General features: G+C 42.4%; 1 protein-coding gene across 6 annotated transcripts in view; it reads left to right on the top strand.

Annotated features, from left to right (window-relative positions):
• The window catches only part of LOC132835003 (putative Polycomb group protein ASXL2), a 310992-nt gene extending 301187 nt beyond the window's left edge, over positions 1–9805 (top strand). For all 6 annotated transcript variants that reach the window (XM_060854233.1, XM_060854277.1, XM_060854260.1 and 3 more), the window contains 2 exons: positions 77–803; positions 4947–9805. In XM_060854233.1, the coding sequence (XP_060710216.1) occupies positions 77–803; positions 4947–7508 (3289 nt within the window). In that variant the 3' untranslated portion in view covers positions 7509–9805. The remainder of the gene's footprint in view (positions 1–76; positions 804–4946) is intronic.
• Positions 9806–12407: the final 2602 nt, after the last annotated feature.

Here is a 12407-nt window from a genome sequence, read left to right as displayed (position 1 = left end):
ACACAAGTTTAAAAGGTCCTTTAAAATTTTTAAATGTTTCTGACACTATTTTGTAAATAACTTGAACATTTTGCAGTTCTGGCATAAGTCTGGAAGACTCCGAAAAGCTGACTTCATTGTCGAATAATGTTGAGAATCATCAACATCTTCCAACCAAACAAGCCCCTCTCCAATCAGTCACAGACGAAAACTCAGTCAAGGCAGAGAAACCAGCTGAACTAAAAGGAGAAGTTGACATCAAAGCACTAACCAAAGAAGAAGACATGCTGATAGTGGAAGACAAGGGTGAAGCAATAGAGACATCTCCAATCTCTTCCAAACAGTCTGGCAGCAAATCATCTCCAGCTGTTAAAACCCATGAAGATGATAAACCTTTGGAGATTAGTACTCTGTCTGAGAAGAAGGTAGATCCTGACCTGACTCCTTCAATGCTGCAGCAAGATAATCAAACTCCAGAAGTCAGCTCTGTTGTTTCCCAAGAGGGTAAAGCCTTGGTGAAATTAGACCAAAACCAGTCCAAGTTGCAAAGTTCAGAAACATCTGAAAATAAAAAGCCTGAGGCTGTTGATTCACTGGAAAGCAAGATCCCTGAATCTTTCAAGAAAGAGCAAGTTCTCAAATCTTCTGAAGAAATGGAAGCTATTGCAGAGGGTCTTAAAAGGAAGTCTACCAGTGAAGAAGACTCTCTGCGCAGTCCTGAGAAAAGGCCCCGCATTGTGGACCACCAGTTATTTCGGACCCCACCTAAGGACTTTCCCAAAGACAAAGATGAGCCACGTGAACTCAAAGTGCCACCTCTTAAGGTACTTGATATCTTGCTGCTTACCTAATCCAGGTTTCATTCCAGGTGCGACCGACAATGGCTAGGATTCTGTTGGGTCAATGGGTACGATCAGCCATCAGTCAAAGAACCAATGAGGAGTTATTCTGTGCACAGGCTTGATGTGGCCACCATCAGTCCTTCAGCACAATTGGGGTCCTTGATGACTGACCTCTGCTCAGATCCATTCAGAGCTGCCAGCTCCTTCAGGTATCAGGTCCCTGCTTCAGACACAGACTTCCTGACAGGAATAGACTGACATTCCTACCTTCCTCATCCACAGGGGAGTTGTTCATTTAACCCCTGAGCTGCCAGTAAATTGGAGTGGGCTCAGGGATAATAGCTGAAAAATGTGGTGCTGGAAAAACACAGCAGGCCAGGCAGCATCCGAGGAGCAGGAAAATCGACGTTTCGGGCGTTTCAGGAATCACGCCAATCCGAAATGTCGATTATCCTGCTCCTCGGATGCTGCCTGGCCTGCTGTGTTTTTCCAGCACCACATTTTTCAACTCTGGTCTCCAGCATCTGCAGTCCTCACTTTCTCCTCAGGGATAATTTATTAATAATGCAATTGTGGGCGGCACCGTGGCTCAGTGGTTAGCACTGCTGCCTCACAGTGCCAGGAACCCCAGTTCAATTCCCTCGTCAGGTGACTGTCTGTGTGGAGTTTGCACATTCTCCCCGTGTCTGCATGGGTTTCCTCCGTGTGCAGGTTAGGTGAATTGGCCGATTAAATTGCCCATAGTGTTAGGTGCATTAATCAGGGGTAAATATTGGGTAGGGGAATGGGGCTAGGTGGGTTACTCTTTGGAGGGTTGGTGTGGACTTGTTGGGCTGAAGGGCCTCTTTCCACTCTGTAGGTAATCTAACCTAACCTGATACCACCTCCCCACCCTACATCAGCAGCTGGAATGCCCACACTGGTCCTCCACTTAATGGAAAAGGATTGGCCATTGCAGACCTGGTGCAGTGGCCTTCCCATGATTAGGTGGTGATAGCAGCATGTTTCCTTGTTTCCCACTACATCGGGACTGCATTCAGACCAGGCCACTGTTAGAGAGAGAGAGAGACTCTTGGTCTGCGTATTATCACTTAAACTGTGGTTTCATTTGGAAAATATATATTTCTTGATGAGTCTGACATTGATGTTAGGACATAATGATTAAAAGGAGATGGTGAAACTGTAATATATGGAAATATTAATACCGGGAAAGAAAATTTGTATGGAAAAATAGAATGATTGATTTATTGTCATGTGACTGAAGTACAGTGCAAAGCTATGTTTACAACCAGTACAGGCTGATCACAGTAAGCAGGGATAGATGGATTACAATGGGTTAGAGAGAGGCATGCAGGTTACATTGCACGGGGCGTACACTCGGCACAATCAGTGTTAGATTGGTACTATTTGAGGCTAGAGAGTCCATTCATCAGTCTAATAACGGCAGGGAGAAAGTTATTCCTGAACCTGCTGGTACATGTGTTCAGGTTTCTGTGTGTTATGCCTGATGGAGGAGGTTGTAGGAGATCATTACCGGGGTGGGAGGGGTCTTTGATGATGTTGGCAGCTTTTCTGTGGCAGTGAGCTGTGTAAATGGAGTCCATGGATGGGAGGGTAGCATCTGGGATGTTTTGGACTGGGCACACAACCCTCTGTAGTCTCCTCTGGTCCTTGGCAGAGCAGTTGCCGTACCAGGCTGTTATGCACCCGGACAGTATGGTGAGAGACCTTACCAACATGCCGCATATCGTGAGGAAGGAGAGGTGATGTTGTGCCTTCTTGACCATTGTATCTATGTGGGAAATCCAGGACAGATCGTTGGTTATCGTCACTCCAAAGAACTTGTTGCTGTCCACCATCTCAACCTCAGCTGCATTGATGTAGATCAGGGAGTGTTCTCCTTCTGTCTTCCTGAAGTCAATGATCAGTTCTTTAGTTTTGCTGACATTGAGAGAGAGGTTGTTCTCAGTCTACCACGTCACCAAGCTCTCTATCTCCTTTCTGTATTCTGACTTATCGTTGTTAGATATCCCTCCTGCCATGATGGTACCATCAGCAAACTTGTAGATGGTGTTCATTTGGATTTTGGCAACACAGTGGTGAGTGTACAGGGAGTACAGTAGGGGGCTGAGGATGCATCCTTGGGGGAGCTCTGGTGTTGAGGTTTATCGTGGAGGAGGTGCAGTTGTCTATCTTCACTGACTGCGGAGTGTGGGTCAGGAACCTGTGGTTCCAGTTACAGAGGCAAGAGCAGAGACCTAGGTCATGGAGTTTTGAGATTAGTCTGGAGGGGAGAATGGTATTGAAGGCGGAGCTGTAATTGATGAGCAGGAATCTGATGGAGGTGTCCATGTTGCGCAGATGTTCCAGGGATGAGTGCAGGCCAAGAACATGGAGTCACTGTGGAGTTGTTATGTCAGTCGGCAAATTGTAGGGTATCGAGGCAGGCTGGGAGACTGGAGCTGATGTGGGTCATGACCAGCCTCTCAAAGCACTTCATGATTATGGAGGTCAGAGCCACTGGGCATGAGTCACTACAGCACATTACATGTGCTTTCTCAGATACGGGAACACTCATGGTCCTCTTGAAGCAGGTGATTTGTAGGAGGGAGAGATTGAAGTTATTGGCAGTTCGTCAGCACAGGATCTGAGTGCTTGGCCAGGGACGCTGTCTGGGCCAGTTGCTTTCCTTGGGTTGTCTCTCAGGAAGATCGATCTGATGTCTGCAGCGGTGACCGAGGGAAGAGGTGCCCTGGGGCTCTCTGGGTAGGCATCACTGTGCCACTGGCATTCTGCTCGAACTGAGCATTGAGCTCATCAAGGGGGGATGTGGGTTTGTCTGCTATCTTGCTCTGCTTCATTTTATATCCGGTAATGTTGTTTAGACCTTGTACCAAGCAGTGGATGTCTGTTTGATGGGTTTGGACCTCTAACTTGGTCTGGTATTGCCTTTTGATATCCCTGATGGCTTTGGTGCAACTTAGAAATAGATCATTCTGCCTGTGTTATCTCTCCTGGGTTTTCTGAAAATCTCACCCAATTTGCCCCACATACCTGTTGTTACACCAATGCCGAGTGAGCCTTCGTTTCCAATATGTATCCAGTTTTCTTTTGGAAGTTATTGTTAAACATGCTACCACAGCATGCTATCGGTTTAAACAACTCACTGGGTGAAACTCCCTCAGATTTGGCTTCGCGACTTTGTTTTTCTACTCTGCATCTCTATTTATAAATCCTTGAATGGAAAGGTACTGCAATGTCACATTATAATTAGTTTCACAGAGACAAATAAACTCAGACCCTCTCTAATTTCCTACTTTGCATGTTATGAGAGGTCAATCAGGAACTATGTACTTTCACTTTGGTTCGGAGTTTCAGTGAAGGACTTTGGTTGAAAAGACCACGTACCAGTTTAACACCAGTTAAAATCCAGGCAGCAGGATTCTGTGTTTGACTGGCCGGTGTGTGGTCACAGGAGGCCAGGCTGTCTGGGGTTCTCCCATTGGAATGAGCCCCCCTATGAAGAAGGCAGCCTCCGTCACTTTTCCAGTCAAGGCCTGGTGCCACTCTGCCACACAGACCTCAAACATAATGGCACGGCAGGAAGTGGCCACTTAAGAGCATCGATTGCCATAAGGGCAGGTGGGCTGTCTTGGAGCTTGCCTGTTGGCCTGGTAAATCAAGGAAAACAGGCATCAGGAAGGGCACCCAATGTGATTTACAAAGTCCTTGAAATACCCACTGGAGACTGTGAAATTCTGCTCATTGTTCCTGCCTGTAATTAGCATCAGGGTAGACAGGCAGGAGGCTGGAAGAACACAGTAAGCCAGGCAGCATCAGAAGGTAGAGAAGTGGGCATTTCGGGTGTAATCCTTTTTCAGACTTGACCCCCACCCACCCCTTTATCTGCAGCTCCCGTTACATCCCCCCTAGTCCTGAAAAAGGGTTACACCCAAAATGTCAACTTCTTCACCTCCTGAAGCTGCCTGGCTTGCTGTGTTCCCCCAGCTTCCTGCCTGTCTATCTTAGATTCCAGCATCTACAGTTCTTTTGTCTGTAATTAGCATAAAGCTCAATATACATATGATCGTTGTTTTAATTCTCTTTCTTTTAAATTCCTTCTAGATTCCAGTCTCAAGAATCAGACCTGTGCCCACCCAATCTAGTCAGGTCTCTCCAAGGGCCACTTTCCCACAGCTCGTCATTAGTCCCGGGAGAACTGGAGCCAGGACTCTTGCGGACATCAAAGCTAAAGCTCAACTTGCCAAGGCACAGCGGGCACAGCGGGCAGCAGCTGCAGGTGGAACAGTTCCAGGTCCAGGTCCAGGGGGAGGGAGTGGAGGGGGTGGAGGGACTGCAGTCACTAGAACCTCAGGACAGGGGAACACATTGGATATGGACAGAATTGGAGGCAGGAGAGGTGTTGGAGGGTCCTTGTTTGATAATTCAGGACAACAATCTAGAACATGTCCAGAGGCTTCAAGCACGGTCCCAACCCGTATGGATACGAGAACACAATTACAGCAAGCCCCCATGGCGCAGTCCTTACCTGCAATTAGCAGTGCAGACCCCAGCAAATCTTCAACCACAATGACAACACCAGCATTAACATTATCATCGAATGCACATATACTACCGTCTGTGACTTCACTGTCATCCTCACAGACCTGCCCAGTGACCACAAACAATACAGCAACAAAAGCCACTCCCTCTCCATTACAGACAGAAACTACAACCCAGACTCGCAGTACAGCATTGACAGAGGTTTTGAAACCAGGACTTGTTTTCAGAGATTCTGCATATGCAAAGGCAACAATTCAAAGCTCAGGAAATTTTCCCGTGCACAATCTCGCTGGTGAAGTGAGTACTCAGCCTTTGACAGACTGTAACATTAGAGCGCTGGATGTAGACAGAAAGCTGCCTGCTGAGACTCAGCTGCTCTCCTCTTCACAGAGGGGCCAGCAGGATCCAGCTTCTGCCACTGTCTTGGTCACAGCAGCTAGTTCTACTTCGGTGGCAGCTGGAGATAAAGCTGGCAGTACAGAAGCAGCCTCGCCAGTGTCTAAGGCAATGACATATGTAGAAAGTTCTGTAACTACACCTGCTATATCTCCACCTTTACCTTGCACTTCACCTGATGTACCTCGCCTTAAAGCACCAGGACCTGTTTGTGGAACCATGCCGAAAATGAGTTCCTCCATCCCTGCAAATAATCCATTGGTTACTCAGTTACTGCAGGGGAAGGAAGTGCCACTAGAGCAATTCCTGCCGAAGCCTCTAACCAAAGCAGAGATGAAGCATGTGTATCAGTTTCCAAAAACTTCACTTGATGAGAAAATAAAGCCATCGCCTGATGGTACCCTGGTAGTATCAGTGACTATGGCAAGTGCCACCACTGTGATTCAGGACTCTGGTGAGGTACCTACTGACCTAATCAAAGGAAGACAATCTCAGGCAGTACCAGAGCAAGTTGTTGGATCGATTGATCAGCAGAGACAGCAGGAGCTGTTTGAACAGGCTGCAAAACAGAGTTCTACCAGTGACAAACAGCAGAGCAGAGCCACTGATTCAGGCTGCACTCAGTCCGAAACACTCAGCAGCAGAACCTCAGAGAGGACACTACCAGCTAGACTGAGTAATGTGCAGAGTCAAACCTTAGTTCCAGTGCCTTTACAACATGATGGCAACCATTCAGCGTTCCCTTCCACAGAGGCTTCAGTTGGTCAAAGATCGAGGTTTGGTTTGATGGGGACAAAGTCTGCCCTTAAGCCAGCTGTATCTGGTCACTACCTTCTGAACACAGCGACATATGGAAGAGGTTCAGAGAGCTGGAAGAGAGCCCATATTCAGAGTACTGACACTCATGTTGGTACAAATGGCCTGGTGGAGACATCTGACGATATTAAGGAGGAAAGAGCAAAACAAATGGATGGTAGTATTCAGGTAGCGTCAGAAGCAATAAACAGTTCAGTGTCCTGTCACCCCCCGCCTGCATTAATTAAAGTAGATCAAGACTCCACCCAAATGAGTGAAAGTGTTGCCTGCCCACGAGTAGATCATTTGTCCAGTGGATATTTGAAAGTGGAAGCACCCACACATGAATATAAACACACTGGAAAGGAGAACACTCCTTTACTGACTCCTGCACAAATGGCTGGTATATCTGTGACTAAAGAATTCTATCAGGGACTCCAGTCAAATTTAGCCCATGTTGGAGCTAGCAAGTTAATGCAGAGCCATCAAGATCCTTACAGGATATCCAGCGTATCTGTAGGATTTCAACAGCCACCCCAGCACCACCAGAAGCTTCCCCCTTCAGGAAACCGGGCAAGTTCCCAGTTTGCATTTAAACCCGTTCAGAGTAGCAGTGTCAATGTTCCTCCTGTTTCCTCTGTAAACCACTGCTCCACGGTGACAGGAATGTCTGTGTACAGCCAAGTCTCAAATAACTCTGGAAATATGGTGTCATTCTCCGTTACTGTGACAACACTTCCTGCTGGTCAGTCAATAAGTACAAGCAGTCAATCTGCCCAAACGTTTCCTGAGGGTGGCAGCATGGAGGACTCACCTTCTCAATGTTATTGTAGGCTTAAAGCCATGATCATGTGTAAAGGATGCGGGGCATTTTGTCACGATGACTGCATTGGACCATCTAAGTTATGTGTTTCTTGCCTGGTGGTACGATAAATAAACCTGGTTTCCTTCATTAGAAAGAAATTTATCTGGATTGGCATATGCCATGCACAAGAGAAATATTCAATCAGGAAAAATGGTATCTCAAATTTATTAACAATGGCACCTTTCTCTCGGCTTCTTTGGCTGGTATGTGATAAATGAGACAGAGTTTGCACTAAAGATCATGCTTAGATTGTATTCTATTTTTATTCAAACAAAATTTTGAACAGAAGCAACCAGGGTAACAAATGAAAACTTGTTTGATATATTATTTAAATATCTGATGATATGAACAGGACCCCGTTGTATTTTAGCCTTTTCTCCCTTACCATCCCTGGGCCTTTAATACATTGATGTGAAAAAGCAAATGTGAAATTTGCACAGCTAGTGAACAATGCATTTACTGAGCTAATTTCTTCACCTCAAAACAATATTGATGAGTATAAGTTATCCAGGCTGGGCAGTGAACTTGCAGTTTTTCACAGTGAGTACCTATTTAGTTAGAATCAAAACTCTTAAATCCCAAAGCTGACACTTCTTATACATTACTACACTGGTGTTTGAATTGGAGAGATTGGCAAATGTTAAGAGTACAAGTAATGCAGCTGTAACATCAACAAACTAAATACAGTCAGGATAAAGAGTCTGTAGACTTTGTGATGACCTATACTGCATGTGCTGACATCAAGTTACTGCAGAAAGAACTGCACTGAATTTTAATAAAATTCCACCAATCTGCTGGATCAAGCAGTAATCAAATACAAAATATTAGTAATCAGATTGTATTTGAAGATCAGAAAACAAACTAATAGAGTATAACTAAGAAGGGGCAACTTTGCAAAAGGTATATATCATTAAAATTGTCACAGTATGAACATATGAAAAACCCACTGTGATTGCATTGTATGTTTTCTGTCAGTATTTCTGAACTGTTTTGATATCTCACTAGAAGGAACAATGAGGAGACAATAATAGGATTTTAATCTGTTCCACTTCCAGGAATAATCATAGGATAAATGGCTGAGGAATTTCCATATTATCGGTTTCATATTTCATGAATTTATTTTAAAAATGTAATAAAATAATTGTCTCAGCTGTCTCCTTTTGTCAGAGAAAAATCTTTCCTCAATGAAAATTTGTTGATCAAAACTGTAGAATAGCATTCTAGACCAGCTTGGTGTCTGTGAAATGATAAAGAAAAGCTCTTAGATCAACATTTAGTACTTAAAGATACCTCAGTTTTTTGATGAGGGCATAATGCTGACACATAAATCAGGAGGAAACAGCGTTGCTTAAATTCAAAGTTCTAATGTAATGATGGTCACTAATCTGTTGCTTACACCAGAAGTGAGTAATGTTCCTCTTACTGTAAGAGGTGAGCACAGTGCAGCCTAGTAACTGATTGTTACAATTGCCTATGACTTTCAGTAGATTTTAGGCAGTGTCTATAATTTTCGACAGTAAGATTGAAAGGTTACAGACAGCTCTTGCAGTCGACAATTTTCTTGAAGGGGCCAACAAAATAACCTGATTAGTTGATAATGGCTGGATTTTTTTCCTAATCTCCCTTTTAATATTGTTAAAAGCATCAAAGTCCAGCATACCATAATTGTCGTTTGACACATGACAATAGCTTTACCAAGTTTTGTTTAATTTATGTCAGTTTGGATTTTAACAGGGTTGTAAATCTTCCCACTGCTTCTAGTTGTCTTTGAAGACATTAATATTCTGCCTTTTGATGCAAATTTTGGAGAATTTATTGAGTAAATAGTAGAAAAATGTCAAAATAAATTAGGCCTATGTATAGTTTTTAAAATAAAATTGTTTTTCACAAATACCAATATAGAAATCACTATTTTTAAAAATAAATAAAGGATTTTTAAAGAATTTAAAAGATAAAGAACATTTCTTTTACTTTATATTGGTTGCACGTCATGTTTCGTGTTCAAATCAAATGTGGCAAAATATTTAATATTTTCCTCCCAATAGTAATAATCTAAATAAAATAACCCAATGACAGTTATAATAAAGTTGCATGGTCAGTAAAATTGAAAATACTCAATACTTAAAACTGTATCAGTAAATGGTCCATGTTATTAGAGGCAATTGGAATTATTGCCACATTCTGCCACTTGTAAAGAACATAGAATCTTTATTTCTGGTATCGTCTTTCTTGTTACAGATTATATTTTTATCTCAAAAAATTTTAAAAGGCTGTTCTTATAATGGAGAGTGTACATTTGAAATATAACTCCTGTATGAAATGTATTTTATCACCAGAACAACAGCAAATAAAGATAGCTGTTATATCCTTTGTGTTTGTAATCATGAGAATGTGGTCTGAAACACCATATTGATGAATTGTATTGGTCAGCCACTGGGCTATCAATGAGATCTTCCTTCAGGAGTGGAGGTGAATTCTGGATCACTAATATTTATTCTTCTCCACAGACTGGTCTATTATAAATATTAACAGGTTAAATTCATCTTGGGTGGAGCATAGATAAGACGATAATTCCAAAAAGTCTTTCGTATAAGGAGGTCATGTTTGATGGACAGTATAACTGATTGGAAATCATTTAGTGACTTTCTGAAAAACATTTAAAGTGCTCTGTGGTCAGTGACAAACAAGCACAGTCTATGCAACAGATTAATTTGTTTACTTTGAAAAGGCTAGTTTGGAAAATATTTATCAGTTACACATACACAATGCTTTCAATGACAAATCTTGTAGTTGTAAATAGTGGGTTCTACATATTAATTTTCCCGCTTACATCATAATTTCATTTGGTATCACATAAAATTCATTTAGCTGAGAACAACAAAATATAAGTGGGACTTGTTAAAATTAAATTATATTTTTTAAAGTACAAATATTTCTTAGACTGTAATTACATATCTTTAAAGTCCTATTTCCAAATCTAATTAGTCTCTTTTGTCACACATAAAGTCTAACAAATATTAATTCTGAAATCTTCTGATAAATATTTTACAAACTAGCCTTTCCAAAGTAAACAAAATAATCTGTTGCGTAGACTGTGTTTGTTTGTCACTGACCACAGAGCACTTTAAATGTTTTTCAGAAAGTCACTAAATGATTTCCAATAGTTTTTGAATGGCCTTCAGCCCCAGTACTCCTTACGTAACTTGGGTCAGTGAGATTCACACCAGTTATACTGCAGCATGCTGCTATTGTAAAATACATTAACTATATATGAATAGAAACACTCACAGTAACATATTCACACAAACAATCACTTGGTCACAGGTACTCGTGTAGGCTTCCTGACATGAAGAATACGATCTGGACAAATAGGAAACGTTTCCTTCCATTTGTGAGTGGATAGCCTCTGACCAAACGAACCAAACCATACAGGTGAAAAGGAGACCAGCTGGGATTTGCTAGAGGAGCCATGGATGACACAGATGCTACATACTCATCCAGGACAAGGACAGCAGCAGGTATAGTTTGACTCAAGCTGCAAGTTATTTGCAAAGTCATATATCAACTCATTTCTGAGAGATTCACAAGATTGGATCACAAGTTTCCAGTAACTACACCCAGATATTCAGGAGAGATGCTACAACTTTGAAGCTTTGCCAAGGGACCCACACACAGATAGTCCATGGTGACCTTCGTGGCAGCTTGTCGATCTGTGTATCCAGCTACATCACATGGTGATTTCAGATTTGGACTTCTCAACATTGAGATGTTTACATATCCTTGCATGACTTGAAAAAGGGCTGCCAATCAGTGTTCTCCATTCCATAGCAAGTCGTCATAGGCTAAACACCGACAAGATCTACAGCAAAAGACAACATGAAATTGGGTAGTAACATAAACTTCCTCTTCCACCATCCTCTTCCTCAGTTTCCAATGCATAATCCTGATTCTCATTTGCTGAAGAGCCCTAGCTGCCTACCTTTTATATAAATCTCAGCACAAAATGGTTTCATGGTTTCTGCTGCTATATTTCCATTGGGTTGCTTGTAACACTGGGACCTGGTTCCCCCTATTTTAGGATGTCCCTATAGGAAGAAACAGGGGATATATATCAACATTAGATTCACAACTAAAACACAGGAAAAATGCCACGGAGACAGTCCACTGTTCATCAGGATTGTATACTCATCCACAATTGTTCATAGTGAATTGCAAGTACCAAAGGTAAAATCTCCCTTTACATCTCCCTTTAGACAATTATGTAGTTTCCTAGAACAGCAGAACATTTGTTGCACATTTCCCTCATTGGCCTGTCTACCTTTCAAGTTTTGGAACAATACAACTTTTTGTGTGATGAAGGGCTGGTGGATTTCCCTGTTTTCCTAGTTCTTCCTCAGTGACACTGTACACATTCTAGAAGCACATGCCAAGTATTTTGAAATGCAGTGTTCATTTTCCCTTTCATAAATGCGTAAATCAGGACTATAACCTGGTGTTGTGTGATTTTTAACTTGGTACACCCCAGTCCAACACCGACATCTCCAAATCATGTTTCTGGAGATAGTTCTAGTGGGGGAATATCACATGATCTCTATGTCTGAGCTATATGAAGATGTGCAGACCAGTGGGTTCCTGTGCTATCCTCAATATACCTCAAAAAATATGTAAAGCCTCAGTATCAGTGGGATTGATGGAACAGGTAAAAAACGCTGACCTCGCCAATGAGCCCCACATTCCATGAAGGAGGAAAAAAAAATTCTAACACTTCTGTCTCCCCTCTGATTTTCTAGTGCTTACAGCCAAAACCGAATGCCGCCTTTAAAGTAGGTGAGTCACAGCACTTGAAGGTTGTTGCATTGTCAGATACAATCCCTACCATTCGGCCAATGACTGCAATGAGCATATTCCAATTAAATTTTAAAAAACACACAATCTGGAACAGTTTTGATCACGTATGGTCATAAAGG

The sequence above is a fragment of the Hemiscyllium ocellatum genome, chromosome 3 (assembly GCF_020745735.1).
Source record: "Hemiscyllium ocellatum isolate sHemOce1 chromosome 3, sHemOce1.pat.X.cur, whole genome shotgun sequence".
Lineage (NCBI taxonomy): Eukaryota > Metazoa > Chordata > Chondrichthyes > Orectolobiformes > Hemiscylliidae > Hemiscyllium > Hemiscyllium ocellatum.
The sequence above is the reverse complement of the archived record's forward strand: the minus strand, read 5'-3'. Positions and strand labels throughout refer to the sequence as shown.